General features: G+C 43.4%; 1 protein-coding gene across 3 annotated transcripts in view; it reads left to right on the top strand.

The window, feature by feature from the left end:
* The first annotated feature begins 1,681 nt into the window (after positions 1-1,681).
* The window catches only part of SPATA13 (spermatogenesis associated 13), an 80,356-nt gene continuing 55,414 nt past the window's right edge, over positions 1,682-26,623 (top strand). For 2 of the 3 annotated variants that reach the window (XM_069759064.1, XM_069759063.1), the window contains exons 1-2: positions 1,682-1,901; positions 3,773-5,527. In XM_069759064.1, the coding sequence (XP_069615165.1) occupies positions 3,932-5,527 (1,596 nt within the window). In that variant the 5' untranslated portion in view covers positions 1,682-1,901; positions 3,773-3,931. Of the gene's footprint in view, positions 1,902-3,772; positions 5,528-24,038; positions 24,229-26,623 lie in introns of those variants that run through there. The other variant, XM_069759065.1, reaches the window with a different exon arrangement.

Here is a 26,623-nt window from a genome sequence, read left to right as displayed (position 1 = left end):
GTCACTGGGCAATATACTACGTGGCTGGGCAATATACTACGTTGCTGGGCAATATACTACGTGACTGGGCAATATACTACGTTGCTGGGCAATATACTACGTCACTGGGCAATATACTACGTCGCTGGGCAATATACTATGTGGCTGGGCAATATACTACGTGGCTGGGCAATATACTATGTGACTGCGCAATATACTACGTCGCTGGGCTATATACTATGTCACTGGGCAATATACTACGTGGCTGGGCAATATACTACGTTGCTGGGCAATATACTACGTGACTGTGCTGTATACTACGTGGCTGGGCAATATACTACGTGGATGGGCAATATATTACGTGGCTGGGCAATATATTACGTGGCTGGGCAATATACTACATCACTGGGCAATATACTACGTGGCTGGGCAATATACTACGTGGCTGGGCAATATACTACGTGGACATGCATATTCTAGAATACCCGATGCGTTAGAATCAGGCCACCATCTAGTAAGTAATCAGCATGTGCCTGAGTTTTCAGCAAAAACGTGTCAAAAATGCAGTGTGTGAACAAGCTCATAATGCCCATGAAGACGTAGAGTTGTATTTTGTTACAAGTTCCATGTGACTTTACCCCCATAGACTCCAACTCACAACTCTGCGGCTGTACGACTGTCTGACGACACCAAGCTGGGCGACTGTTCTTGGTGGCACAACTTGCCTGAGAACTTCCATCGTCATTGATGGCTGGGAAGAAGGAGTTCACAGGCTTCTTTGAGGCTATGTGCCCATGTTCCGGATTTTTAGGTTTTGTGCAGCGGTTTTCCGCTAAAAAAAACCGCTTACATTAAGCATCCCATAATTTTAATGCATTCCGTAATTTTTGTGCCCATGCTGCGTTTTTTTTCCGCAGCAGAAAAGCATTGCGGAGAAAATGCAGCATGTTCATTCACTTTGCGGAAAATCAGCAGTTTTCCCGCAACAGAATTGTATTGGGACAATTGTAAAAAAAACGCCAAAAATCAGAGAAAAAAACGTGCAAAAAATGAGAGATAAAGGAGCAAAAAAAACGCAATAAAAATGCTAAAAAAAACACAAGCGGATTTCCTGCGAAGGGAGTCCGGATTTTATCTGGAAAATTCTGCATACTTTCTGCACGTGGGCACATAGCCTACCCTATATATCTCTCTATATGGAAATATATCAGCGCTCCATTATTGGCGAGGGACAGGCTGGAGACAGCAGACGTTCTACATGCCGCATCCTGATGAGCACATGCTAGAAATGATGGAAGCCAAGCTATCCCAGTAGCTGTGGGGTATTCACTGTCTCCTATGTAATCTTCTATAATCACCAATTAAAGTGCATGGTGTATGACACAACAGCTAAATGATTAATAATCCTACTGGCATGACAGACATGCCTGGCAGCTCTGGAGCAGCAGCTTCACCCAAGTAATGGGTGAATCACATCACTGACATGTAGAACACAGAGGCTGGCCTCTAATCCTAGCCTCCCTCCTTCCTCCCATTCAAGACTGCTCTGATGGAATAAGTGCTGCTCCCCCCAGCATAGTCTGCCCAGAGGAGGACCAGGCTTGTGTGGGAAGAGTTGGGAATAGACACCCCCTCCTTCCAGCTTCTCCTCCCTCTGCCTCCACCTTCCCCTCCTCCCCAGCTGCACTATTGTACTGCTAGCCTGGCTCTCAGCTGCACATCACTCTGCTGCTGCCTTGGACTTTTCTTGGGCTCATTCAAGCACCTATGGCCACCTTGACTTCTCCATAGCCATAAGGATTATACATCACCTGTGGCTACAAATGACAAGCCCTGGAGAGACAGAGAAGACAGAGGGGCTGCCTCCTACAGTGGAGACCACCAGACAGGCTGTCTGTAGGCACCTTGCATCAATGTAACAGGTAGGCTTCCCCAGACTGCCATGTAGCCCCCCACTGACCAGCCATATCCAGCTTCTTACTGACTCCTCTGTTTTACCTGAAATTTGACCAATTTACTTTGTAATCTAAACTGTATAGCACACGTCTGCACAGAGCTCTACAGTAGAGCCCTGGGTGCAGCCTCAATCTAAGGGATTCTTTTTGCCTTTTCCTTATAAAAAAGTAAATAAATAAAAATGATATATAATATATATGTATCATTCTGAATTAATTCACTTAATAAAGAGATCCTGGCAGTGATCCGCTTGCTGTCGCCTCCCATGGGGCGGTGTAGATGTGAGCTGGCAATGCACCTGTTACCTGGAGGTGAACTATAGACCCATCCTGCCTGGTTGATTTGCATTGACTAGCTCCATATTTGCCCCCAATTAAAGCTTTCTAATAACTGGAACTGCCATTCCCAGCATGTGCTAGAATCTAAATGCTTCACCCCAGATATTCTCAATCTTTATCTTATACCCCAGCCCTCCTGAATTCTACTCCTAATGGTCTGCTTTGCATTGTTACTTTGTATCTCGGTAATGATAATATTGTAAACTATTGTTGCATTGTTTGTAAACACTGTTCAGTCTGCAGAGGAGATGATGGTATTAGTTCTGGAAAAGCTTGTTATCTAGACCAGTGAAGTGTCTGGCCAGTAGCCCTCCTGCTGGTTTTGGTGACTCTTTTTGTTGTTTTGTTGCTAAGGGGGCTTTATTTCCTGTTTATCTTGTCCCAGCCCTGAAAGTTCACATGGATGATCCCTTGTTAGCACTTGATCATCACTGAGCTGTAACCTCTGCAGGCTTCCACTAACTTCAGATCCATAGGGGTGGCGGCTTTGCCTCTTGTCCCACCAGCACTCTACCAACTTGTGACCTTTAGTGTAGCCATCTTTGGGATTTGTACATTTTACGAAGCATTGATTTCCGACTTAAAAAACGACTTACCGTATTGTAGAAGTAAAAACTCCCTGACAGCACTAGCAGCTAATTCTGGATTAAGTGTATCACCCAGCAACCAGTCAGTAATGAATAACTGGCTTGTAAATAAATCAAGTAGTGTGCCTTTTCACCCTGTCCCCTCCCCTGTCATTATACGCCAGGCTAGTTTGCTCTGGCATGATTTTGGCATTTTTGAGTAACCAAGTAAATATCCGTCTGAGGTCTGAGAGTTTATTTTTTTTATTAGAGATGGTATAAAAATTCACTGGCCGGTGTAGGCGGCTGGCAAACAGAGGGCTTGTTCATCCTGAAGATGATGGAAGTCTTGGATCCTGAAATCTAAACACAGTTTTCCAGTTGCTGTGTGTCTCTTCAGAGTCCACCCTACCTAAAATTATCCTGACAGTCATAATATTTCCTGATGAAAAGGCAGATCCTTTAGTAATTGCACTTTTTCACTTGGTTAAGAACCACATACTGTGGCCTTCAGTTGAGAGAGAGATATATATATGTATATATATATATATATATATATATATATATATATATATATATATATATATATATATATATATATATATTAGTATGACTGACATAAAAGATTTTCCAGCTTTTGTTTCTCCCTAAAGAATCGCCCCACAATGTAGAACTTCTCACATGGTGCCACTTAACAATGAGATGAAAGCCCATTTTCTGAGTTCACATTCATTAGGAAGTTGCTGCTCAACTATCTTTCTGCTCTACTGCAACTTTAACTTTCCAAGGTCCCATGGGATGGGGCTTTCTGCAATTAATAGTTCTCTTTAGCATTCCCCTGCCCCCCACACCATCTCCACTTGGGTAGAATTGTGTAAAAAGAGCCTTTTTCTAAATGCTCGCTTTGTTTTTTGTTTGTTTTGTTTTTTTTAGGGCGAGCAGAGGGCTGCAGTTGGCAACCTCCATGCAGACAATAGACGAGGGGAAGAAAACACAAAAGAGGTTCAGCAGATGACACTTTCCATCTCCAGACAAGCTTATGTTCTAACTTCGAGGCTGAGCTCCTTAGATTGAATTTATCCTGATGCTCACATGGTTGAGAGTATGACGTCACCCTCCAAGGGCTGTGGGAACAGTCCAATAGTAACCTCTCAAGGTGTAGACAAAAGTGTCTCAAGAACTCTCTCAGATGGCAGCTGTCACAATGGGACATGCAGCAATAAAGGGGACTCCCAGGACGATCAGGGCTCCTTCAAATCCTCAAACTTCTTCAGTAGCCCAAAACAACGACTGAGTCCTAATAATGAAAGGCCCCGTTCCATGGTCGGTGTGGGAAACTCCTCAACCTGGAATGCATTGTCTTCTCTGAGGAAGATGGGATCTTTTAAAAAACTTAAGTCATCCGTTTTGCAAGGGATTCAAGCGAAGGAAAACTCTAACATCATAAGTGAACGTCGAAGTGATGTGCAGAAGTGCTTGTCTTCGGAGTGTTTGAGTTCTCAGACCACTTGTCGGTTGCCAATGTCCAAATCTTCTCCTGATCATTGTAATTCAGTGGATGGACTCCAGTCTGATGGATCTGACATGGAGGAGCCAGACAACTCCTTCTTGAGAAGCACTCATAGATCTCGCAGCATTAGACGTGCCTATGGAGCTGGCCGAATCAACTTATTGGACAGTGACCAAATGCGAGCAGCTCATAGTCCTCTCAGCTTGTCACCTGTTGGAAAGGGCCAAAATGTGTGCGAAATTATAGTGAAGGACTTGGAAAGCAACAAAGTCATCTACAGACGAAGTAAAAGCACAGACAACTTGAACTTTCTCAAAAAAAGCTCATTCAAACGGAAATCTACCTCAAATCTAACAGATGTAAAATCCAACAGCGAAAAGGAGATCCTCCAAAAAAGTGCTCTAAACCCCTATGCGGATGCTGATAATCTTGGAGGGACTCCTGAAAGAAGATCAAAGCGATGGAGAAGTCCAATCAGAGCAAAGGACTTTGACAGAGTATTAAAGATAATGAGCAATGTTACAGATGGACAGTGGAAAAAAGATGGCAGCAAGTGCAGCTCTCCAACTTCTGGAGAATGCCACCGAAGTAGACCAAACAGTCGTCTACACGATGACTATTCCAGGAGAGTTTCTAGCACTGCTGACTCTGAAAGGAAGAGGTGTATATATAATCCATATTCCCCATCTTTTGACACAAAGATGCAGCATAATTCCTCTAGGACCCATATGAACAATCTTGAAATACATGCGCTGCCTACCAATATAACCATGTCCACTTCCGAAGGCTTTCCAGAGACGTGTAGTCCATCTCCTACTAGCAGTAGCTTGAGTCAGTTGGCCAGTGATGTTTTCTATTCAGACTTTGAGGAACATAAACCGATCCCCCATTCTGCTTCGGATTTAGGAATTCCTGGGACGCCCATGAGACCGACCGCTCCCAAACCGCAGAGCCCCAGCACCTCTATCGTTTGTACTAACCGCAACAGCACTTTATCATTGAGCTCTATGGAAAGCGATGAAAGGGCTGAATTATGTGCCATAAAAGTAGACCGAAGTCCTCACTCCTTTAAGGATACCATTAAGCTCGCCTATTACGATGATGGTAATGAGGATAGTGGGATCAGCAGCCACTCGCAACTGAGCCTCAATGTGGTCAGTGAAGAAAAACATGAGGAGGTAAGGACAAATACTTACAGCAATAACTTCTGTTCACGCCAACGGATGTGAGTGTCAAATCTAGTTCTTCAAAACTTGTGTATAGAGCCTTATTGGAAGTCTACACATCTGCTCTCAGTATTAGGAAAGAGGCGGCCGTATAACTCGGGCGAGGATCGCAACGCAAAGCACGGACTGTCTGCCGGCTCTCCCGACCTCAATCTAATGGGCTGTCACACTCGGGTCGCGAGAGCTGCTGGCCAGTCCGAGCATTGCGTTGCCTCCTCGTCTGAGTTCTATGGCCGTCTGACTTTACTAATGCACTTTTGTATTGTTTGAAGACTTTTGCAGCATTTTCCATTCCGTTCTGTCTAGGGACTAACGGACGGTCTGTCTATTCCCCCATACACGGCGGTTAGCTGTCGGCCAATAGATCAGGCGACTGACGGCTATCTCTCCTGACTTCCCCATACAAGAGGGACGTTCCTGTGCTCTCTGAGAGAGCCGCTGACAGACTCCTCCTTACCTCCCAGAGAACAAAAGGACTGTCTTCGGAAATCCAATGTGCCGAATCCTTCTCTCCTCTGCCATTATCTGTTGATAGGTCCGCATACATATTAGACTGTTTTCCGATCCCACCAATATCGGCGTGTTTGGCTGATGTTAATCTAATGTGTATGGGAACCTTTAGGAAAACATGGCTGCTGTCTACCCAAGACAGCACCCCACCCTGACCACAGGTTGTGTGTGGTATTACAGCTCAGTCCAATTCATGACAATAGAGCCTGGCTGCAATACCCGCCACAGGCCATTGACAAGTGTGGCGTTATATAAGGGGGAACAAACACCAGTGCGGCCCCATTAAACTCCTGACATAATATTAGACACTCCACCCCGACTTTTATCTGCTCAGACGCTATGTAAGGGTACGTTGACTTTTTCCGGTATGTTTTGGCCGATGGGGTAACTACACGTTGGGACTTTCCATATAATCCGTTCAATTTTTTGTGGTAAATGAGAAGGTGCCAATACGGGCTCCATCCTGACTTCTCCAAACATGGAGTCTGCTCCGTAGCTGGCGTAGACCTCAGACTGTGGCGGCACAAAGATCAGCCACAAGTCTTAAGAGGCGTAATGAGGTTGGTGCATATTACTCCAGTCTGGATGAAATGACCCCTTAGTGTTTTCAGCTCCGCCATGTGGAGCCATAGAAACTCCGAGCATCACATCCCTGTACACGCAGTCTGCATTGGGTATGAGGCTTGGAAGGGAGTCTATCAGCACAGAATGACTGTTCAAACCAAGCACAGGTGCTCAGTGCACCCTCAGTGTGACAAATTTAGTGCACCTTCCCACCTGGCTGTTTTTTTTTATCTCCCCCCTTCTCTAGCTCTATAAAGCCAGCACTGTCCAATCAAAGAAGAATAGGAGGGACGTAGATGGAGGGAAAGCTTAGTTTGGAAGGTGCACTGAACTGTTGTGGTCACACTGAGTGTGCACCAAGCTCCTGTGCCGGCATCCTTCCTTTAAGACTATTTCAGACTATGATTCATGGACTGGCCGAGGATCCCGAGACCCGAACTTGGCAATGGGCTGTCACGTTCGGATCAGTAGACCCGCCGGCTGACCGTACATCACGGTCCGTGCTCTGACATGATACAAGGTCATTAGGATGCATTCACGTGTCTGTGTACGGTCCATGATTTCTGGAGCGTCTGCGGGTGTCCGGATCCAAACTCAACTACTTCATAGGTGTATATGAGACTGTGGAGTTTGGATCAGGAGACCTGCAGCCAGAAAACACAGACCATACATGGACGGTGACACACGGACATATGAATGCATCCTTGGTCCTACCATATCGGACGTTCTTAAAGGGAATCCGTCACCTCCGGGATGTTTTTAAGCTTTTATTATGGGCAAACAGGAGATGGAATGGTTAAACTAGTCCTACCTGTATACATATATCTGCAGTCTTGTTGTTGAAAATTCATCTTTTATTTCTTTATGCTAATAATTTCTTCCAGGCTCTGAGCAGGGCTGTGGAGTCGGTAAGCCAAACCTCCGACCCGACTCTGACTCCTCAATTTCCATGACTCCGACTCCACCAAAATGGGCTCCTACTCCACAGCCCTGACAGGGCGGTGGAGTCGGTAAACCAAACCTCCGACTCCTAAATTTCCAAGACACCGACTCTGACTCCGACTCCACAGCCCTGGCTCAGAGGCATGCGGTGCCTGGAAGAAAACTCTTCATTTGCGAACCACCACCCCTCTCATTGGCATCACAGTGCCCTGCGGCGTCGCACCTGCGCCCTGCACTCGTGTACAGAACCTTTTCTACCATTCTATGGGCATTGGCTTCCTCCTTCTTCTGCGCCGGCACCTGTATTGCCATTATTGCATTATCTTCCTATTTGGGGCTATATAAATATTCACTTGTACTAATTATTGGAAAAATTGTAGATGTGCTCTAAAAGTGATGACATGAGAATGATAATCTTAGGCCTCGTTCACACACTCAAAATTTGGTCAGTATTTTACCTCCGTATTTGTAAGCCAAAACCAGGAGAGGAAAAATCAGAGGAAAAGTATAATAGAAACTTCTGAATTTATCACCTAGTCCTGGTTTTGGCTTACAAATAGCGACGTAAAGTACTGACCATGTGAACGTGGTCTTATGGGGTATCATTCTTGGCCAATATCTCACCGCCGCACAATCAAGATGTTTATTGCTTGGATCTTTTATTTGAATCTATAGGACGATCACAAAAACCAGTCTTCTGTTTCTGTGTTGATGTCCTCTTCCCTTGACATGAAGAGCCTCTTTGGTCTACAGGGAAGCAATGCAACTTGTTTAGATCCTTATCTAATCTCTCTTGCAGTAGGCTTGTCTCCTACACCATTGTGTAGTCAAAGTTCAGATTGTTTCCTGTTCTGTTTGATTCACAGCTTTACTTATTTACAAATAATGAGAACAAGTCTCCTTATTTCAGCAGCTGATGCATATTTTTGCTTTTCGCACGTCATTTAGAATGAATTAGGCGAGACTAACCTGGTGCAGTGTATTAATGTCACCTCTAGTTATTCTATAGCTGTAGCTCCCTCTTGTGGACACAGAGGAGAATTACATTAAACTATAAATCAATTAATTTGCATTTTTTTTTTACATTAAAAGTTAATAGTTTTCAACTTTCCTTGTAACTGTTTATTAACTGAAAACATATGATGGAATCAGTTAAAGCCTTAGACCATGGTCACACTTGCGAGTGCAACGTGAGAAACTTGCATCAATACCCGGCACTCGGGACCGGAGTGTGCGGCTGCATGTATTACTATGCAGATACAGCTGAACGCTCCGGTCCCGAGTGCCGGCGGCAGTGACGGCTATTGATGCGAGCGGCTAGCGCGAGTTTCTCGCATTGCACTCGCAAGTATGGCCCCTGCCTTACTAACATTTTTAATAGTTACTGAATTAATGTCTTAGTTCTATATCAATGTTAGAGCAGAAGAATAAGTAAAAAAAAATATATATATAAATTTAATTTCACTCATCCTTGCACTCCAAAAATGATTTTGTGTGTGTATATATAACATATAATCAGTGGCATGTAAAAGTTTGGGCACCCCCGTTAAAAAGAATTACTGTTATTGTGAACAGTTAAGCAAGATGAAATGATCTCTAAATGGCCTAAACTTAAAGATGACACACTTCCTTTGTATTTTAGACAAAAAAAAATTATATAGCCATTTTTTACATTTTAACAAGTACAAAAAAAGAAAATGGTCAGATGCAAAAGTTTGGGCACTCTTGATTTTTGTGTGCTCTGATAATTTTGACCGAGGTTTCAGACCTTAATTAGCCTGTTAGGATTACGACTAATGATGATTTGCGGCTGCTAGACAGGCTGAATACATGTGGGGATTCCCTAACATTCAGGCAACGCCCACATGTATTCAGTCTGTCTAGCAGTCGCAAATCATGCAGCTACAGCGACAGAAACTAAATCTCCGAGCACGCCAAAATACTCGGGGAAAACTCGAGCAATGAGTATACTCACTCATCACTAGTTATGACTTGTTCACTGTCATCGTTAGGAAAGGCCAGCACTCTTAAAATGAAGATGGTGGACACCCACAAAGCAGGAGAAAGCTATAAGATAGAAAAGCATTTTCAAGTTGCCTTTTCCTCAGTTCGAAATGTAACTGAGAAATGGCGGTTAACAGGAACAGTAGAGGTCAAGATAAGATCTGGAAAATCAAGCAACGTTTCAGTGAGAGCTGCTCGTAGGATTGCTAGAGGCAAATTAGAATCCCCTTTTGGACTGCAAAAGACCTTCAGAAAGATTTAGCAGACTTTGGAGTTGTGGAACATTGTTCTACTGTTCAGAGACACCTGCACAAATATGGCCTTCGTGGATGAGTCATCAGAAGAAAACCTCTCCTGCGTCCTCACCATAAAATTCAGTATCAGAAGTATGCAAAAGAACATCTAAGCAAGCCTGATTCAATTTGGAAACAAATCCTGTGGACCTTTTGAGGATAAAATAGAACTCTTTGGCTGGCCACAATGATCAAATGTATGTGTGGAGAAAAAAGCGCACAGAATTTCAGGAAAAGAACATCTTGCTAGCCATTAAGCATGGCATGGGGTGGATCAGTCATGTTTTGGGGTTGTGTTGCAGCCAATGGCAGAAGGAACATTTCATGGATAGAGGGAAGAATGGATTCAATGAAATTTGAACAAATTCTTGATGCAAACATAACACCGTCTGTATTAAAAAAAAAAAAAAAAAAAAAGCTGAAGTTGAAAAGGGGATGGCTTCTACAAATGGATAATGCTGCTAAGCACACGAGTAAAGCTCTACAATAGGCCACCTCATAAGGTGCAAGCTGAAGGTTTTACAATGACCTCACAGTCCACTGATCTGAACATCCCTGAAAATCTGCAGCTAACATAGCAGTGCATGCAAGACGACCCAGGAATCTCACAGAACTGGAAGAATGGATGAGAATCCCTGATACAAGAATTGAAATACTCGTGGCTGGCTAGAAGAAACCTTTACAAGCTGTGATACCTGCAAAAGGTGATGATGCTAGGTACTAACCATGCAGGGTGCCCAACCTTTTGCATTAGCCCATTTTCCGGTTTGTCATTTTTAAAATATCAAAAAATGACACTTTTTGTGTCTAAAACACAAAGTAAGGCCTTGGATCACACATACGCGAGATATGGCCGAGTCTCGCAGGTGAAATCCCTCCTCTGGAGCCGGCACTCCGGAGCGGAGCATGCGGCCGCACAGCAATACATGGAGCTGCACGCTCCGCTCCGGAGTGCCGGCGCCAGAGCTGGGTTTTAACCTGCGAGACTCGGCCGTAGCTCACGTATGTAGGCCTTTTAGAGATTATTTAATCACAATAACAATAATTTTGACATGGGGTACCCAAACTTTTGCATGCCACTGTGTGTATGTATATAATATTATTATTATTTATTGTTATAGCGCCATTTATTCCATGGCGCTTTACATGTGAGGAGGGGTATACGTAATAAAAACAGGTACAATAATCTTGAACAATACAAGTCACAGCTGGTACAGGAGGAGAGAGGACCCTGCCCGCGAGGGCTCACAGTCTACAAGGGGTGGGTGATAATACAATGCTCAACATAAATGATTTCCACCCCTTTTGAAAAGTAAGATTTTAATCAATATCTCATTGAATACAAGAACAATTTCCCAAATTTTGACAAGACTTGAGTTTCATAGAACATTTTTTTTTTTTTACCAATAACATGAACGTAAGGTTAGTAATATAACTTTCATTACAAAATCTTCAGATTTACTCAAATTTATTGATGCAAAAACTACACCATCTAGTATTTTGTATGACCTCCATGAATTTTAAGGACAGCGCCAAGTCTTCCAGGCATGGAATGGGTGTTGGCAACATATTGCAATATCAATCTTTTTCCATTCTTCAAAACTGACCTTGGTTAGAGGCTGTATGGAGAGTGATGACAACTTGTGTCTTCAGAATTCCCTGTAGGAGTTTCGGTTGGATTCAGATCAGGAGACTCTTGGCCACTGAATCACTTTCACCCTGTTCGTCTTCAGAAATGTAACAGTGGCCTTAGATGTGTGTTTTAGATCATTGTCATGTTGGGAAGGTGCATGTCTACCAAGGACTCGGGGTGATGGTAGCATCTTCTTTCAATATAGAGCAGTACATCTGTGAATTCATGATACCATCAATGAAATATAGCTCCCCGACACCAGCAGCGCTCATGCCACCACCATGTTTCACTGTAGGCACCATAAGTGTATCCTATGTGTGCTTTACATATGTTACTCCATTAAGACCCACCCAGTTTATATGTCATATTAGAGCATATTTACCACTTCTTGATGAACCAGAGCCAGGAGCTGTGTCAACAAAAGAGGTCGCATGTGTAAAACCAGCAGGTGTTCTAAGAGAAATATGCTGTTTTTCAGTTTTCCCCAGCCATACATGTTCCCATCTTGCTGGGATTTTTCATGGCATCTCACAGCAATCACTTGATAATCACTTGAATAATCAATAGAGTTGCTATCAAAATGATTCTACCCCCATTGCAAATAAGGTTTATTAGTAGTGATGAGCGAATATACTCGTTACTCGAGATTTCCCGAGCATGCTCGGGGGTCCTCCAAGTATTTTTTTTAGTGCTCGGAGACTTAGTTTTCATCGCCTCAGCTGAATGATTTACAGCTATTAGCCAGGCTGAGTACATGTGGGGGTTGCCTGGTTGTTGGGGAATCCCCACAGGTTATCAAGCAGGCTAGTAGCTGTAAATCATCCAGCTGCGGTGAAGAAAACGAAATCTTCGAGCACTAAAAAATACTCGGAGGACCCCCCGAGCGTGCTCGGGGAAATCACGAGTAACGAATATATTCGCTCATCACTATTTATTAGCAAAACTTACAAACTTTCTCCTGTTTGGTATAACGCAATCTAACAAGATAAATGTAAATGACTCAATGCAACTAATATAAGTGGTTTCTCCAAATTCAGCACCATATGCCTTTTATTAACTACTGCAGTCTCAGAATTCTTCACCCCTATCATGACTAGTATCTTTATTACTTAGTTTAGCACCTCTGGATGTTATGACTTGCTGCAAACAAGATTCATTGATAATGGTCTCACGGTCAAATTCGATCAAACAACCACGCTTCACTGTAGGCATGACCAAGCCACCACTATGCTTTCTTGTAGGGATCACCGAGCTACCACCATGCTTTGCTGTAGGCAGGGTATTCTCTTCAGTGTGTGCTTCATTTTTCCCCCTCCAGACATATTGCTGAGCTCCAATTTTGTTTTATCACTCCACAGAACAGAGTCTCAAAACTTCAGTTGATTATTTATATGGCTGCCTAATAAAGCAATTCATATGAAGCCTCTCTAAATCTTGCCGCATGTCTTTTGTAGCTACTAAAGGTTTGGTGTTTTTTTTTTTTTTTTTTGTTTTTTTTATCTCCTCCTCTGGAATCTGGTGGCAGAAGGTGGCAACATCGTTTTTCTGCCACGTCCAGGTAGTGTAGTCAGTGTTCCTGTTGCCTTGAACTTGTGAACTCTGCCTCCTACTGGAGCTCTAGTGACATTCAATGCATTGTATATATTTTTATCTTTTCTCCTTATTTGTACAAAGCAATGAGCTCTTAACTTTTTGCATCCTTTCCCTTGCGAGTCCAGGTATGTGATGTATTTTATCCCACAAACACCTGATGCAAGAAATAAGGTGTGCAAGAGACATGTGATTTGCAATATTCCGAGGAGGTTGAATAATCTGGAGATTGCGCTACTCAGAAAAAGTGGCATTTGTGTTGAATTTAGAGAACCCACTTATTGTATCAGTTGTACTGAGCTATATTGTTGTGAATTCTGTGGCAGAGCTCCCTCCTGTGGTCACAAGTGGTACTTCGGCTGATTCTCTCTATGAGCTTCCGTTGGTGGAGGAGAGTGGTACTGCGGCTTCTGAGTTTTTTTCCTCAGGTGATGTAGGGAAGTCGTTAGGTGCTGCTCTATTTAACTCCACCTAGTGCTTTGATCCTGGCCTCCAGTCAATGTTCTAGTATAGGACTTGCTTCCTCCTGGATCGTTCCTTGGCCTGCTGCTCTGCATAGCTAAGTTCCGCTTTTATTATTTTGTTTGCTGTTTTTTTCTGTCCAGCTTGCTTATTTTGTTTTTCTTGCTTGCTGGAAGCTCTGGGACGCAGAGGGTGTACCTCCGTGCCGTTAGTCGGTACGGAGGGTCTTTTTGCCCCCTTTGCGTGGTTATTTCATCTCTACGTTTGTCTTTTCATCTTAACTCACAGTCATTATATGTGGGGGCTGCCTTTTCCTTTGGGGTATTTCTCTGAGGCAAGGTAGGCTTAATTTCTATCTTCAGGCTAGCTAGTTTCTCAGGCTGTGCCGAGTTGCATAGGGAGCGTTAGGTGCAATCCACGGCTGCCTCTAGTGTGGTTGGAGAGGATTAGGGATTGCGGTCAGCAGAGATCCCACGTCTCAGAGCTCGTTCTATGTTTTTGAGTTATTGTCAGGTCACTGTATGTGCTCTGACTTCTATGTCCATTGTGGTACTGAATTACCTTTATCATAACAGTACTGGAGGCCCAAAGTACTAATGATTCTCAATAGAGGGAAAAAAGAAGTTCTGAGACCATTTTTTTTTCTCTGCACTGTGTTTTGCCTTTTTTTTTCCCCTAGACATTTGGGTGGTTCAGGACACAGGTGTAGCGATGGACATTAAAGGTCTGTCTTCATGTGTGGATCAGCTCACGGCAAGAGTACAAAATATTCAAGACTTTGTGGTTCAGAATTCTATGTTAGAACCGAGAATTCCTATTCCTGATTTGTTTTTTGGAGATAGAACTAAATTTCTGAGTTTCAAAAATAATTGTAAACTATTTCTGGCTTTGAAACCTCGCTCCTCTGGTGACCCAGTTCAACAAGTTAGGATCATTATTTCTTTTTTACGTGGCGACCCTCAGGACTGGGCATTTTCTCTTGCGCCAGGAGATCCTGCATTAAGTAATATTGATGCGTTTTTCCTGGCGCTCGGATTGCTGTACAATGAACCTAATTCAGTGGATCAGGCAGAGAAAAATTTGCTGGCTCTGTGTCAGGGTCAGGATGAGATAGAGGTATATTGTCAGAAATTTAGAAAGTGGTCCGTACTCACTCAATGGAATGAAGATGCGCTCGCAGCTATTTTCAGAAAGGGTATCTCTGAAGCCCTTAAGGATGTCATGGTGGGATTTCCTATGCCTGCTGGTCTGAATGAGTCTATGTCTTTGGCCATTCAGATCGGTCGACGCTTGCGTGAGTGTAAATCTGTGCACCATTTGGCGGTATTATCTGAGCATAAACCTGAGCCTATGCAGTGCGATAGGACTTTGACCAGAGTTGAACGGCAAGAACACAGACGTCAGAATGGGCTGTCTTTCTACTGTGGTGAATCCACTCATGCTATCTCTGATTGTCCTAAGCGCACTAAGCGGTTCGCTAGGTCTGCCACCATTGGTACGGTACACTCAAAATTTCTTTTGTCCGTTACCTTGATCTGCTCTTTGTCATCATATTCTGTCATGGCATTTGTGGATTCAGGCGCTGCCCTGAATTTGATGGACTTGGAGTATGCTAGGCGTTGTGGGTTTTTCTTGGAGCCCTTGCAGTGTCCTATTCCATTGAGAGGAATTGATGCTACGCCTTTGGCCAAGAATAAGCCTCAGTACTGGACCCAGCTAACCATGTGCATGGCTCCTGCACATCAGGAGGTTATTCGCTTTCTGGTGTTGCATAATCTGCATGATGTGGTCGTGTTGGGGTTGCCATGGCTACAAGTCCATAATCCAGTGTTAGATTGGAAATCCATGTCTGTGTCCAGCTGGGGTTGTCAGGGGGTACATGGTGATGTCCCGTTTCTGTCTATTTCGTCATCCACCCCTTCTGAGGTTCCAGAGTTCTTGTCTGATTACCGGGATGTATTTGATGAGCCCAAGTCCAATGCCCTACCTCCGCATAGGGATTGTGATTGTGCTATCGATTTGATTCCTGGTAGTAAATTCCCAAAAGGTCGACTGTTTAATTTATCTGTGCCTGAGCACGCCGCTATGCGGAGTTACGTGAAGGAGTCCTTGGAGAAGGGGCATATTCGCCCGTCATCGTCGCCATTAGGAGCGGGGGTTCTTTTTTGTGGCCAAGAAGGATGGTTCGCTGAGACCTTGTATAGATTATTGCCTTCTAAATAAGATCACGGTTAAATTTCAGTACCCCTTGCCGCTGTTATCTGATTTGTTTGCTCGGATTAAGGGGGCTAGTTGGTTCACCAAGATAGATCTTCGTGGTGCGTATAATCTTGTGCGTATTAAGCGAGGCGATGAATGGAAAACTGCATTTAATACGCCCGAGGGCCATTTTGAGTACCTAGTGATGCCATTCGGACTTGCCAATGCTCCATCAGTATTTCAGTCCTTTATGCATGACATCTTCCGAGAGTACCTGGATAAATTCCTGATTGTATACTTGGATGATATTTTGATCTTCTCGGATGATTGGGAGTCACATGTGAAGCAGGTCAGAACGGTGTTTCAGGTCCTGCGTGCTAATTCTTTGTTTGTGAAGGGATCAAAGTGTCTCTTTGGTGTTTAGAAGGTTTCATTTTTGAGGTTCATTTTTTCCCCTTCTACTATCGAGATGGACCCTGTTAAGGTCCAAGCCATCCATGATTGGACTCAGCCGACATCTCTGAAAAGTCTGCAAAAGTTCCTGGGCTTTGCTAATTTTTATCGTCGCTTCATCTGCAATTTTTCTAGTATTGCTAAACCATTGACCGATTTGACCAAGAAGGGTGCTGATGTGGTCAATTGGTCTTCTGCTGCTGTGGAAGCTTTTCAAGAGTTGAAGCGTCGTTTTTCTTCTGCCCCTGTGTTGTGTCAACCAGATGTTTCGCTTCCATTCCAGGTCGAGGTTGATGCTTCTGAGATTGGAGCAGGGGCTGTTTTGTCGCAGAGAAGTTCTGATTGCTCGGTGATGAAACCATGCGCCTTCTTTTCCAGGAAGTTTTCGCCTGCTGAGCGAAATTATGATGTTGGCAATCGAGAGTTGCTGGCCATGAAGTGGGCATTCGAGGAGTGGCGTCATTGGCTTGAAGGAGCTAAGCATCGCGTGGTGGTCTTGACTGATCATAAGAACTTGACTTATCTCGAGTCTGCCAAGCGGCTGAATCCTAGACAGGCTCGTTGGTCGCTGTTTTTTGCCCGTTTTGACTTTGTGGTTTCGTACCTTCCGGGCTCTAAAAATGTGAAGGCGGATGCCCTGTCTAGGAGCTTTGTGCCCGACTCTCCGGGTTTATCTGAGCCGGCGGGTATTCTCAAAGAGGGAGTAATTGTGTCTGCCATCTCCCCTGATTTGCGGCGGGTGCTGCAAAAATTTCAGGCTAATAAACCTGATCGTTGCCCAGCGGAGAAACTGTTTGTCCCTGATAGATGGACGAATAAAGTTATCTCTGAGGTTCATTGTTCGGTTTTGGCTGGTCATCCTGGAATCTTTGGTACCAGAGACTTAGTGGCTAGATCCTTTTGGTGGCCATCTCTGTCGCGGGATGTACGTTCTTTTGTGCAGTCCTGTGGGATTTGTGCTCGGGCTAAGCCCTGCTGTTCTCGTGCCAGTGGGTTGCTTTTGCCCTTGCCGGTCCCGAAGAGGCCTTGGACACATATCTCTATGGATTTTATTTCAGATCTTCCCGTCTCTCAAAAAATGTCAGTCATTTGGGTGGTTTGTGATCGCTTCTCTAAGGCTACGTTCACATTAGCGTTAAGCTAATGTGCGTCGGGTTTGCGTCTGCGACGCAGCGGCGACGCATGCGTCATGCGCCCCTATACTTAACATGGGGGACGCATGCGTTTTTGTTTGCTGCGTTGTGCGACGCATGCGTCTTTTTTGCCGCAAGCGTCGGACCAAGAAAATGCAACAAGTTGCATTTTTCTTGCGTCCGATTTTTGGCAAAAACTGACGCGTGCGTCGCAAAACGCAGCGTTTTTGCGTGCGTTTTGCCACGTTTTTGCGTGCGTTGTGCATTGCGTCGCCGACGCAGCGGCGCACAACACTAGTGTGAACGTAGCCTAAGATGGTCCATTTGGTACCCTTGTCTAAATTACCTTCCTCCTCTGATTTGGTGCCATTGTTCTTCCAGCATGTGGTTCGTTTACATGGCATTCCAGAGAATATCGTTTCTGACAGAGGTTCCCAGTTTGTTTCGAGGTTTTGGCGTGCCTTTTGTGCTAGGATGGGCATTGACTTGTTTTTTTCCTCGGCTTTCCATCCTCAGACTAATGGCCGACCGAACGAACCAATCAGACCTTGGAAACATATCTGAGATGCTTTGTTTCTGCTGATCAGGATGACTGGGTGTCCTTTTTGCCTTTGGCTGAGTTCGCCCTTAATAATCGGGCCAGCTCGGCTACCTTGGTTTCGCCGTTTTTCTGCAACTCTGGGTTCCATCCTCGTTTCTCTTCAGGGCAGGTTGAGTCTTCGGACTGTCCTGGTGTGGATACTGTGGTGGACAGGTTGCAGCAGATTTGGACTCATGTGGTGGACAATTTGACCTTGTCCCAGGAGAAGGCTCAACGTTTCGCTAATCGCAGACGCTGTGTGGGTCCCCGACTTCGTGTTGGGGATTTGGTTTGGTTGTCTTCTCGTCATATTCCTATGAAGGTTTCCTCTCCTAAGTTTAAACCTCGTTTCATTGGTCCGTATAGGATTTCTGAGGTTCTTAATCCTGTGTCTTTTCGTTTGACCCTTCCAGATTCTTTTTCCATCCATAACGTATTCCATAGGTCATTGTTGCGGAGATACGTGGCACCTATGGTTCCATCTGTTGATCCTCCTGCCCCGGTTTTGGTGGAGGGGGAGTTGGAGTATATTGTGGAGAAGATTTTGGATTCTCGTGTTTCAAGACGGAAACTCCAGTATCTGGTTAACTGGAAGGGCTATGCTCAGGAAGATAATTCCTGGGTCTTTGCCTCTGATGTCCATGCTCCCGATCTTGTTCGTGCCTTTCATATGGCTCATCCTGGTCGTCCTGGGGGCTCTGGTGAGGGTTCGGTGACCCCTCCTCAAGGGGGGGGTACTGTTGTGAATTCTGTGGCAGAGCTCCCTCCTGTGGTCACAAGTGGTACTTCGGCTGATTCTCTCTATGAGCTTCCGTTGGTGGAGGAGAGTGGTACTGCGGCTTCTGAGTTTCCTTCTTCAGGTGATGTAGGGAAGTCGTTAGGTGTTGCTCTATTTAACTCCACCTAGTGCTTTGATCCTGGCCTCCAGTCAATGTTCTAGGATAGGACTTGCTTCCTCCTGGATCGTTCCTTGGCCTGCTGCTCTGCATAGCTAAGTTCCGCTTTTGTTATTTTGTTTGCTGTTTTTTTCTGTCCAGCTTGCTTATTTTGTTTTTCTTGCTTGCTGGAAGCTCTGGGACGCAGAGGGTGTACCTCCGTGCCGTTAGTCGGTACGGAGGGTCTTTTTGCCCCCTTTGCGTGGTTGTTTGTAGGGTTTTGTGTTGACCGCAAAGTTACCTTTCCTATCCTCGCTCTGTTCAGAAAGTCGGGCCTCACTTTGCTAAATCTATTTCATCTCTACGTTTGTCTTTTCATCTTAACTCACAGTCATTATATGTGGGGGCTGCCTTTTCCTTTGGGGTATTTCTCTGAGGCAAGGTAGGCTTATTTTCTATCTTCAGGCTAGCTAGTTTCTCAGGCTGTGCCGAGTTGCATAGGGAGCGTTAGGCGCAATCCACGGCTGCCTCTAGTGTGGTTGGAGAGGATTAGGGATTGCGGTCAGCAGAGTTCCCACGTCTCAGAGCTCGTTCTATGTTTTTGAGTTATTGTCAGGTCACTGTATGTGCTCGGACTTCTATGTCCATTGTGGTACTGAATTACCTTATCATAACACTATATAAAGTGTTCTTATTTGGTTTATTGCAGAAAGTTTGTACGTTTTGCTAATATATTTGCAATGGGGGTAGAATAATTTTGTAATTGTGTCTATTTGGGGTAATAGTTGCTTTGTCCAAGTGCTTATTAATGGAGCTGCCACAGAAACCTTACTGTGCAGGGAATGGAGGATGTGAGCGCTGTACTTAAGAAATGGAGCATGAAAAGTTGATTGCGGGTATTGAGAAAGCTCTGCGCTGCTGCTTTCTGTATAATGGGACGTACATTTCAATTTCCTTTTCTTTGCAGGCTATTTTTGGATTGCTCCAGCTTTTAAAGGATATTTCCATTAAAGGACGCTAGAAAATGCCTTGACTTCTCTTGATTTTTTTGCTTTGGTGTCTGACTGCTTCGAACCCCCCCCCCCCCTCCCCCGATAGAACAGAAATGTTGGTGCTCCCTGTCACTTTTTGTGCAGGGAATAGCAACTATTCCGTACCAGTGATCGGGCCATGTTGTAGTTCCCTACAAAGATGGTACCTGGTATAACTGAAATTTGTTGTGCTGCTACTTCATTGCCCCCACACACTCAGGAATTAAGGTGCTGAAAATTTTTCCGCCCAGAACAGAAAGCTTAAGTTTAGTATTAAAGAATATTATAATATATCATATTATAGAGCACTGCGTTCTTACAATTGCTCATTTTGCCTTTCTACCCAGTTAATTCGCTTGTATGTAGCAGAAATGCTCACTTACTATGAGCGCCGACCACCATTGTTCACTACCATGTTAACTAAAACTCATCTGCAATTATGATTTTCAAGGTCATTAGGAGTTTGTAGATACCAAACATGTTTAAGTTCTACAGTCTTATAGAAAATGAGAGCACTCACCATCCGCTAAAATCCACTTCTTTGTGACATGTAGTCAAAAGGCATGGAAAAAACGTGATTCCACAAGACGATGGCCGTTTCGCGCTGCCGCTCTTCCACGGGTCTTTTTTTTATCTAAGTGATAATAGAAAATCCAAAAATTTCTATAGAAAAAAAAAAAGTTGCCATTTTCCGAGACGCCTAGTGCTTCTATTTTTCATGATTTGGGGCTTCATTGAGGGCTTATTTTTTGCGCGCCAAACTGATGTTTCTTATTGATGCAATTCTGGTATAGATACGTCCTTTTGATCACTCAATATTGCATATTAATGCATTGTTGCAGCAACCAAAAAAACCTAATTCTGGCGTTTTGATTTTTTTTTTTCTTGTTACACCGTTTGCCGAATGGATTATTTATTTTTTTTATATCTTGATTGAGCATTTCTGAACGCAGGGGATACCAAATTACCAAATTTGTGATATTTTTTTTTTTTTTGTTTTTTTGTTTTTGTTTTGTTTTGTTTTACTTTGAATGGGGCAAATGGTATATGATTTAAACTTTTATATAATTTTTTAAATATTTTTTAAAACCTTTATTTTTAGCATTATCCTTGCTTCAAAAATCTCCGTGGGAGACTAGAAGCTGCTGTCATCTGATCGCTTGTCGCCGCAAGAGAAATTTCATTAATAGAAATGTATTGAACGTGGTTAATCCGCATGGTTCAGTGATCACATGTGGATTCACCTGCATTCTGTAGATGGCAGCGAACATGTGCTGCATCCAAAGCGCTGACACATCCGGATCATGGGCACTCGACTTAAATGTCTCTGCAGTCCTTCCTCTGCCTCCTGCTTGCTGCCTAAATCCAGCAAAAGTGCTGATCCAGCAGTGACGTGGGAATGGAACGTGGAATTGCTGCCCACATGCCACTGCCCGGGCATCAACCTGTGCATGACCGAAGTCTGACAGACTATTCCCTGTGCGAGCTCACAGCAGACGCGTTGCTGTGTTATAGTGCTGAGCCAGCAACAATGCAGAAGTTCTCTGTATAGTACATGCACAAAGTACGTGCCAGTAGTGGACAGTGTTATGAAGGTATATACAGTATTAGATCGGTAGTAATCTGGAAATTTGAAAATGGCATTATCAAAATGGTTAAGAAAATTTCAACATAAAAATCTGATTTTAAAGCAATTGTCATTTTATATTAAATATGTATTTTTTTTTATTTTCTGGTAATATTTTTCTTTTTTTAAACAAGTCAAAATCTATTAAAAATAAAAAAAAAAATCTTGAAACTTTCACACTGGCCACAGGGGAACTTTTTAGACACCTGCTTCCTATTGTTTCAGGAAACAACCCATGTACAAAGGCGCAAAGGTGGGATACTGATTCTAACTTTTGTATTGAAGTGATGTGTCAAATGAGTGTGCAAAGGTCATTGTGAACAGAATGGGAGTAGGATGAGCTGTGACATCACTTTTTGAGATTTGGATCCTGTGTTATCTATCATTGCATTTCTGCCTTTTATATCTCTAATTGATGTAAACTTTTCTTTAAAAAAAAAAAAGAAACAAAAAAGGCAGGACGTAGGAGTCTAAAAAGAGCCCCAATTTTTTCTTTTTTTTAATAACTATTGCAATTTGAAAAAAATAAGACATGTAAAACAATAACCTGATTATAAACAGATTATTTTCTAATGATAACTTCCTTTTAAATGGGCCATTTTCTAATTACACATTCTTGTTAAACAGGATTTCAAAATTTTACATATAGAACCAGTGTACATCAAAAGTTGAAAAGCTTTATACAGTGGCTTGCAAAAGTATTCACCTCCTTGGCATTTTTTGTGTTTTGCTACATCACAACCTGGAATTTCACTTTTTTTTTTTTTTTTTTTTTTGAGGGTTTGCATCAGTTCATGTAAGATTGCCTTGCGCAGGCGTGTACTACGGAGGACACAGCATGAACTTCAACCCAATATTGCGGCCAGCATGCAGCCAGCGGGTAAGGAAAGGGTGAATCAAACACCCGAAAACCCCGCCCATATGACCGCAAACCTGTCCCGCCAAATTAAGGTGACAGGTTCCCTTTAAGGTCTGGGCTTTTACTAGACCACTCCAAAACTTGTGTGTTGCTTTAGTAGTATGTTTTGGGTCATTGTCTTGTTGTAAGGTTAACCTCAGTCCCAGTCTCAAATCAATGACAAACTGAAACAGGTTTTCCTCAAGAATATCCCTGTATTTTCCACCATCCATCTTCCCCTCAACTTGGACAATTTTTTCCCTGTTCCTCCTGCCGAAAACATCCCCACAGCATGATGCTGCCACCACCATGTTTCACTATGGGGATGATGTTCTTGGTGTGATGAGCTGTGTAGATTTCACGCCATGCATAGCATTTTACCTTGGTGGCCAAAAAGTAAAATTTTGGTCTCATTTGACTACAGCACCTTCCTCCATAGATTTAGGGAGTCTCCCACATGTCCTTTGTCAAACTCCAAAACGAGCCTTACAATTTTTGTGTGTAAGTAAAGTTTTGTTTTCTGACCACTCTTCCATAAAGTCCACCTCTATGGAGTGTATGACTTATTGTAGTCGAATGGACAGATGTTGCAGTCTCTGCTTGGGAACGCTGCAGCTCCTTCAGGGTTACCTTTTGGTGTCTGTGCTGCCTCTAATTAATGCCCTCCTTGCCTGAGCTGAGGGTTTTGGTCTGTGGTCTTCTCTTGGCAGCTTTATTGTGGTAACATGTTCTTTGCATTTAATGATAATGGATTTCATAGTGCTACGAGGGTTCATCAGAGACTAGGATTTTTTTTTTTTAATAACCCAACCTTGACTTGTACTTCTCAACAACTTTGTCCCTGACTTGACTGGAGATCTGCTTAGTCTTCATGGTGTTTGGTTAGTGAGTGGTGCCTGCTGCTTAATGGTGTTGCAGCCTCTGTGGCCTTTCAGAATAGGTAAAGTGTATAATCTGACAGACATGTGGCACATAAATTGCACACAGGTGGACTTCCTCTTACTAAGCATGTGACTTAGGCTGGAGTCACACATGCGAGAAACACGTCCTTGTCTCGCATGTGAACAGCAAGCTCTGGCGCCGGCACTCCAGAGCGGAGCGTGCAGCTCCATGTGTTGCTATGTGGCCGCACGCTCCGCTCCGAAGTGCCGGCGCCAGAGCTTGCTGTTCACATGCGAGACACGGACGTGTTTCTCGCATGTGTGACTCCGGCCTTATGAAGGGAATTGCTTACACCAGAAATTTTTGGGGGCCTCCTCGCAAAAGGGATGAATGCTTATGTGCATGCCAATTTTTACTTATTTGATCCCATAAATTTAATTTATACCTATATTTTATGCTGACTAACCACTGCTGCCTTCGCGGAGCTAACCTGTGTCCGTCAAGCAGCTTGTGGAATCTCGTTGAAACCAGTAGATTTGTGAATGTAGCTCTGGACTATTGTGGTCAAGCATAATTTACAAAGTTACACAATTTTTGTATGTAAATTATAATAATTGTAAAATCCATGTTTTTATGGTGAACCGACACTACAACTTATAGTTCCTGTTCTGCTTGTGGAAGTTTCAGCTCTTTGGTACGAACAACCTAGTGAGAAACGTCTGCGCTGGGTAGGAAGGAAGTCTTATTACACATTAAACACTAGTTTCAAAACTGGCAGAACATTCACTCGACACATGTTTTGTGGGAGGAATCTGTTTGGTTTTGTGTCACATCCTTATGCCATCTGCGTGAACGCTCTACCGGGTGCTGCACCACTGGAATACCTCTGGGTGGTGGCCACATATCCGACCCCAGTAATCTGGGTGATGATGGCCCAACATCTAACGCCTGGAAGAAGGAAAATCCCCACACATTTGGTGAGTTGAGACTACAATAATCTACAAAACCTGATCAGTCTAAAAGGGAGACCTTTCCACCAAGTTTCCCTAAGATTTCAGATTTTCTCATATAACCCTTCTTTTGTAATCTACCTTTGGGCAAGTTTACAGATATGTCGCTGCACCCAACAACTCTTGTTGCGTGTCGTGTGTTTGAACTATGAAATTGTCCATGTCTCCGATTTTAAGGCCATGATTCAGACATTCATGATTTTTCTTATGTGTAAAGACCTGGATCTAAAACACTGAACAGCAGTCCAAGGTTCATCAATGTTGGGTCATAGTCAGTTTTTAGCATCAGTTTTTCGTCAGTGATTTTCATGTATGAAAAAAAACAAATTGCAAAACTTATCATCTCCATTACAGCGTTAACACGGATTGCACACTGATGCCGTGGGGTTTTTTTTTAACACACCTCTAGACATGTATGGGTAATTGTGATCCATCCAATCACATCTGTGTTGTTTTTATTTATTTTTTATTTTTTGTAATTCTAGAACACTTACATGACTCACGGATGTTAGAATAAGGCCTAAAAAATGGCACAATTTTGTGCCACCTTTTTTAGGGCACTGCCGGCAATAAGTTGATGGAAAATCACTGGACCTGCACGTATAGTCCTGCTGCCATGAATAGCAAATGTGGATAGCAAACAAAAATAAAATAAAAATCATAATTTTTATTTTTGCTAAGCAGTAATAGGGAAAGTCTGCTTTATTTCTTTACTGGCATGATCACATAGCACAGCAAGTAAAGCTTGTGTAGGGACACAGTGGTTGTAAAATCTCCCGAGTAACCTACAAGGGGGAATGTTTGTTATTCATTGGTTCCCTTCACTCAAAGTACACTCCTCAACAATAAAAGGCTTGGAGTTACGAAAATCACAGGATGGATAGATATGTTTTTGATATATACATGATGGGGAAAAAATGGAAATAGAATTTCTTGATTTATTCATTATCAAGTATGAGCGCAACGTGCAAAAATCCCCACACTTGAACACATTGGCTGCTATCAGTGAGCTTATTAATGGCTGTCTGAAGAATGTTCTTCCACACTGAATGCACTTGGTTACGGAAATCATCAAAATTCGCTGCTGGCAGCTTCCTATACAATTGCAGACCAATGGTGACCCAGATGTGCGAAATAGGGGACAGTTCAGACACGCTGCATGCCATGGTAGCACATTTATGTCATGCAAGCTGCTCACAGAAGCACGGGCAACATCGGACCTGTCATTGTCATGGTACATATTTTTTATTCACAACCCTCTTACTGCAAAACAAGCCAAAAGCAACACCCCTCCATCGCTGGGCTTAATAGTTGGTATGACTTGATTGCGCTGATTAGCAAAGGCCATTATGAGCTATATATACATACACTTGGTGAGAAATGCAATCCCCCGAAGAATGTACACTTTTTTTCTCTTTTGCTTATTAAAGCCCTTGTGTGGCTGAAACGTTGCATGTTAGTTTTTTTTTTTTTTATTAGCACACTGGTATCAAAAACTTTTCTAAAGGAGATTACCTGATGCCTTGGTTTTTGGATTATTTGCATTTTTTGCAACCAAAGTGGAGGTTTGTACCAAGCCTGCACATAACACGTTGTGGTGCAAGTGGTATATACCCCTTATAAACCTACTTACAGATAAATCCAAATCTACTCCAAAATTCATACAATTTGGTGTGAATTCACCGTTGAGGATGTCGCTTTCATTTGTATCAGAAATTGTTTTCAGAAATTTTTTTACTTTTATCTAGTTTTGGTTAATTACCGAATAACGTAAGCTCATGCAATAGTCCAGCAAAACTCACCTTGTAACTCTTAACAACCACACAGAACGCTGCTTTCATTTTTATAGAATCGGCTTAAAGGGGTTGTCCAGGCTTGGGACAAATGTCTGCAGACTGCTAAATCGTGACAGTGGACGAACCAGTATTCCTAGTGTGACCAGGCAGTCATGTAACAACATGTATACGATTCACAAATTGGTGGTCGCATGCCGAACAGACTCTCAAAATAGAAGTAAATTGAGATAAGTCAGATGAGTTTACTTGTCACATGACCGAAAGTATGCAAATCGTATACAAGTGACTAGGGTTGAGCGACCTTGACTTTTTTAGGGTCGAGCCGGGTTTCTCGAAACCCGACTATCTCAAAAGTCGAGTCGAGTGAAATCGGCCGATTATGGCGAAAAGTCGAGGATCGACCGAAACACGAAACCCAATGCAAAGCCAATGGGAAATTTTTCTCTCTCTCTCTCTCTCTCTCTCTCTCTCTCTCTCTCCCTCTCTCCCTCTCCCTCTCCCTCTCCCTCTCTCCCTCTCCCTCTCCCTCTCCCTCTCCCTCTCCCTCTCCCTCTCCCTCTCCCTCT

The sequence above is a fragment of the Ranitomeya imitator genome, chromosome 3 (genome assembly GCF_032444005.1).
Source record: "Ranitomeya imitator isolate aRanImi1 chromosome 3, aRanImi1.pri, whole genome shotgun sequence".
Taxonomy (NCBI): domain Eukaryota; kingdom Metazoa; phylum Chordata; class Amphibia; order Anura; family Dendrobatidae; genus Ranitomeya; species Ranitomeya imitator.
The sequence above is the reverse complement of the archived record's forward strand: the minus strand, read 5'-3'. Positions and strand labels throughout refer to the sequence as shown.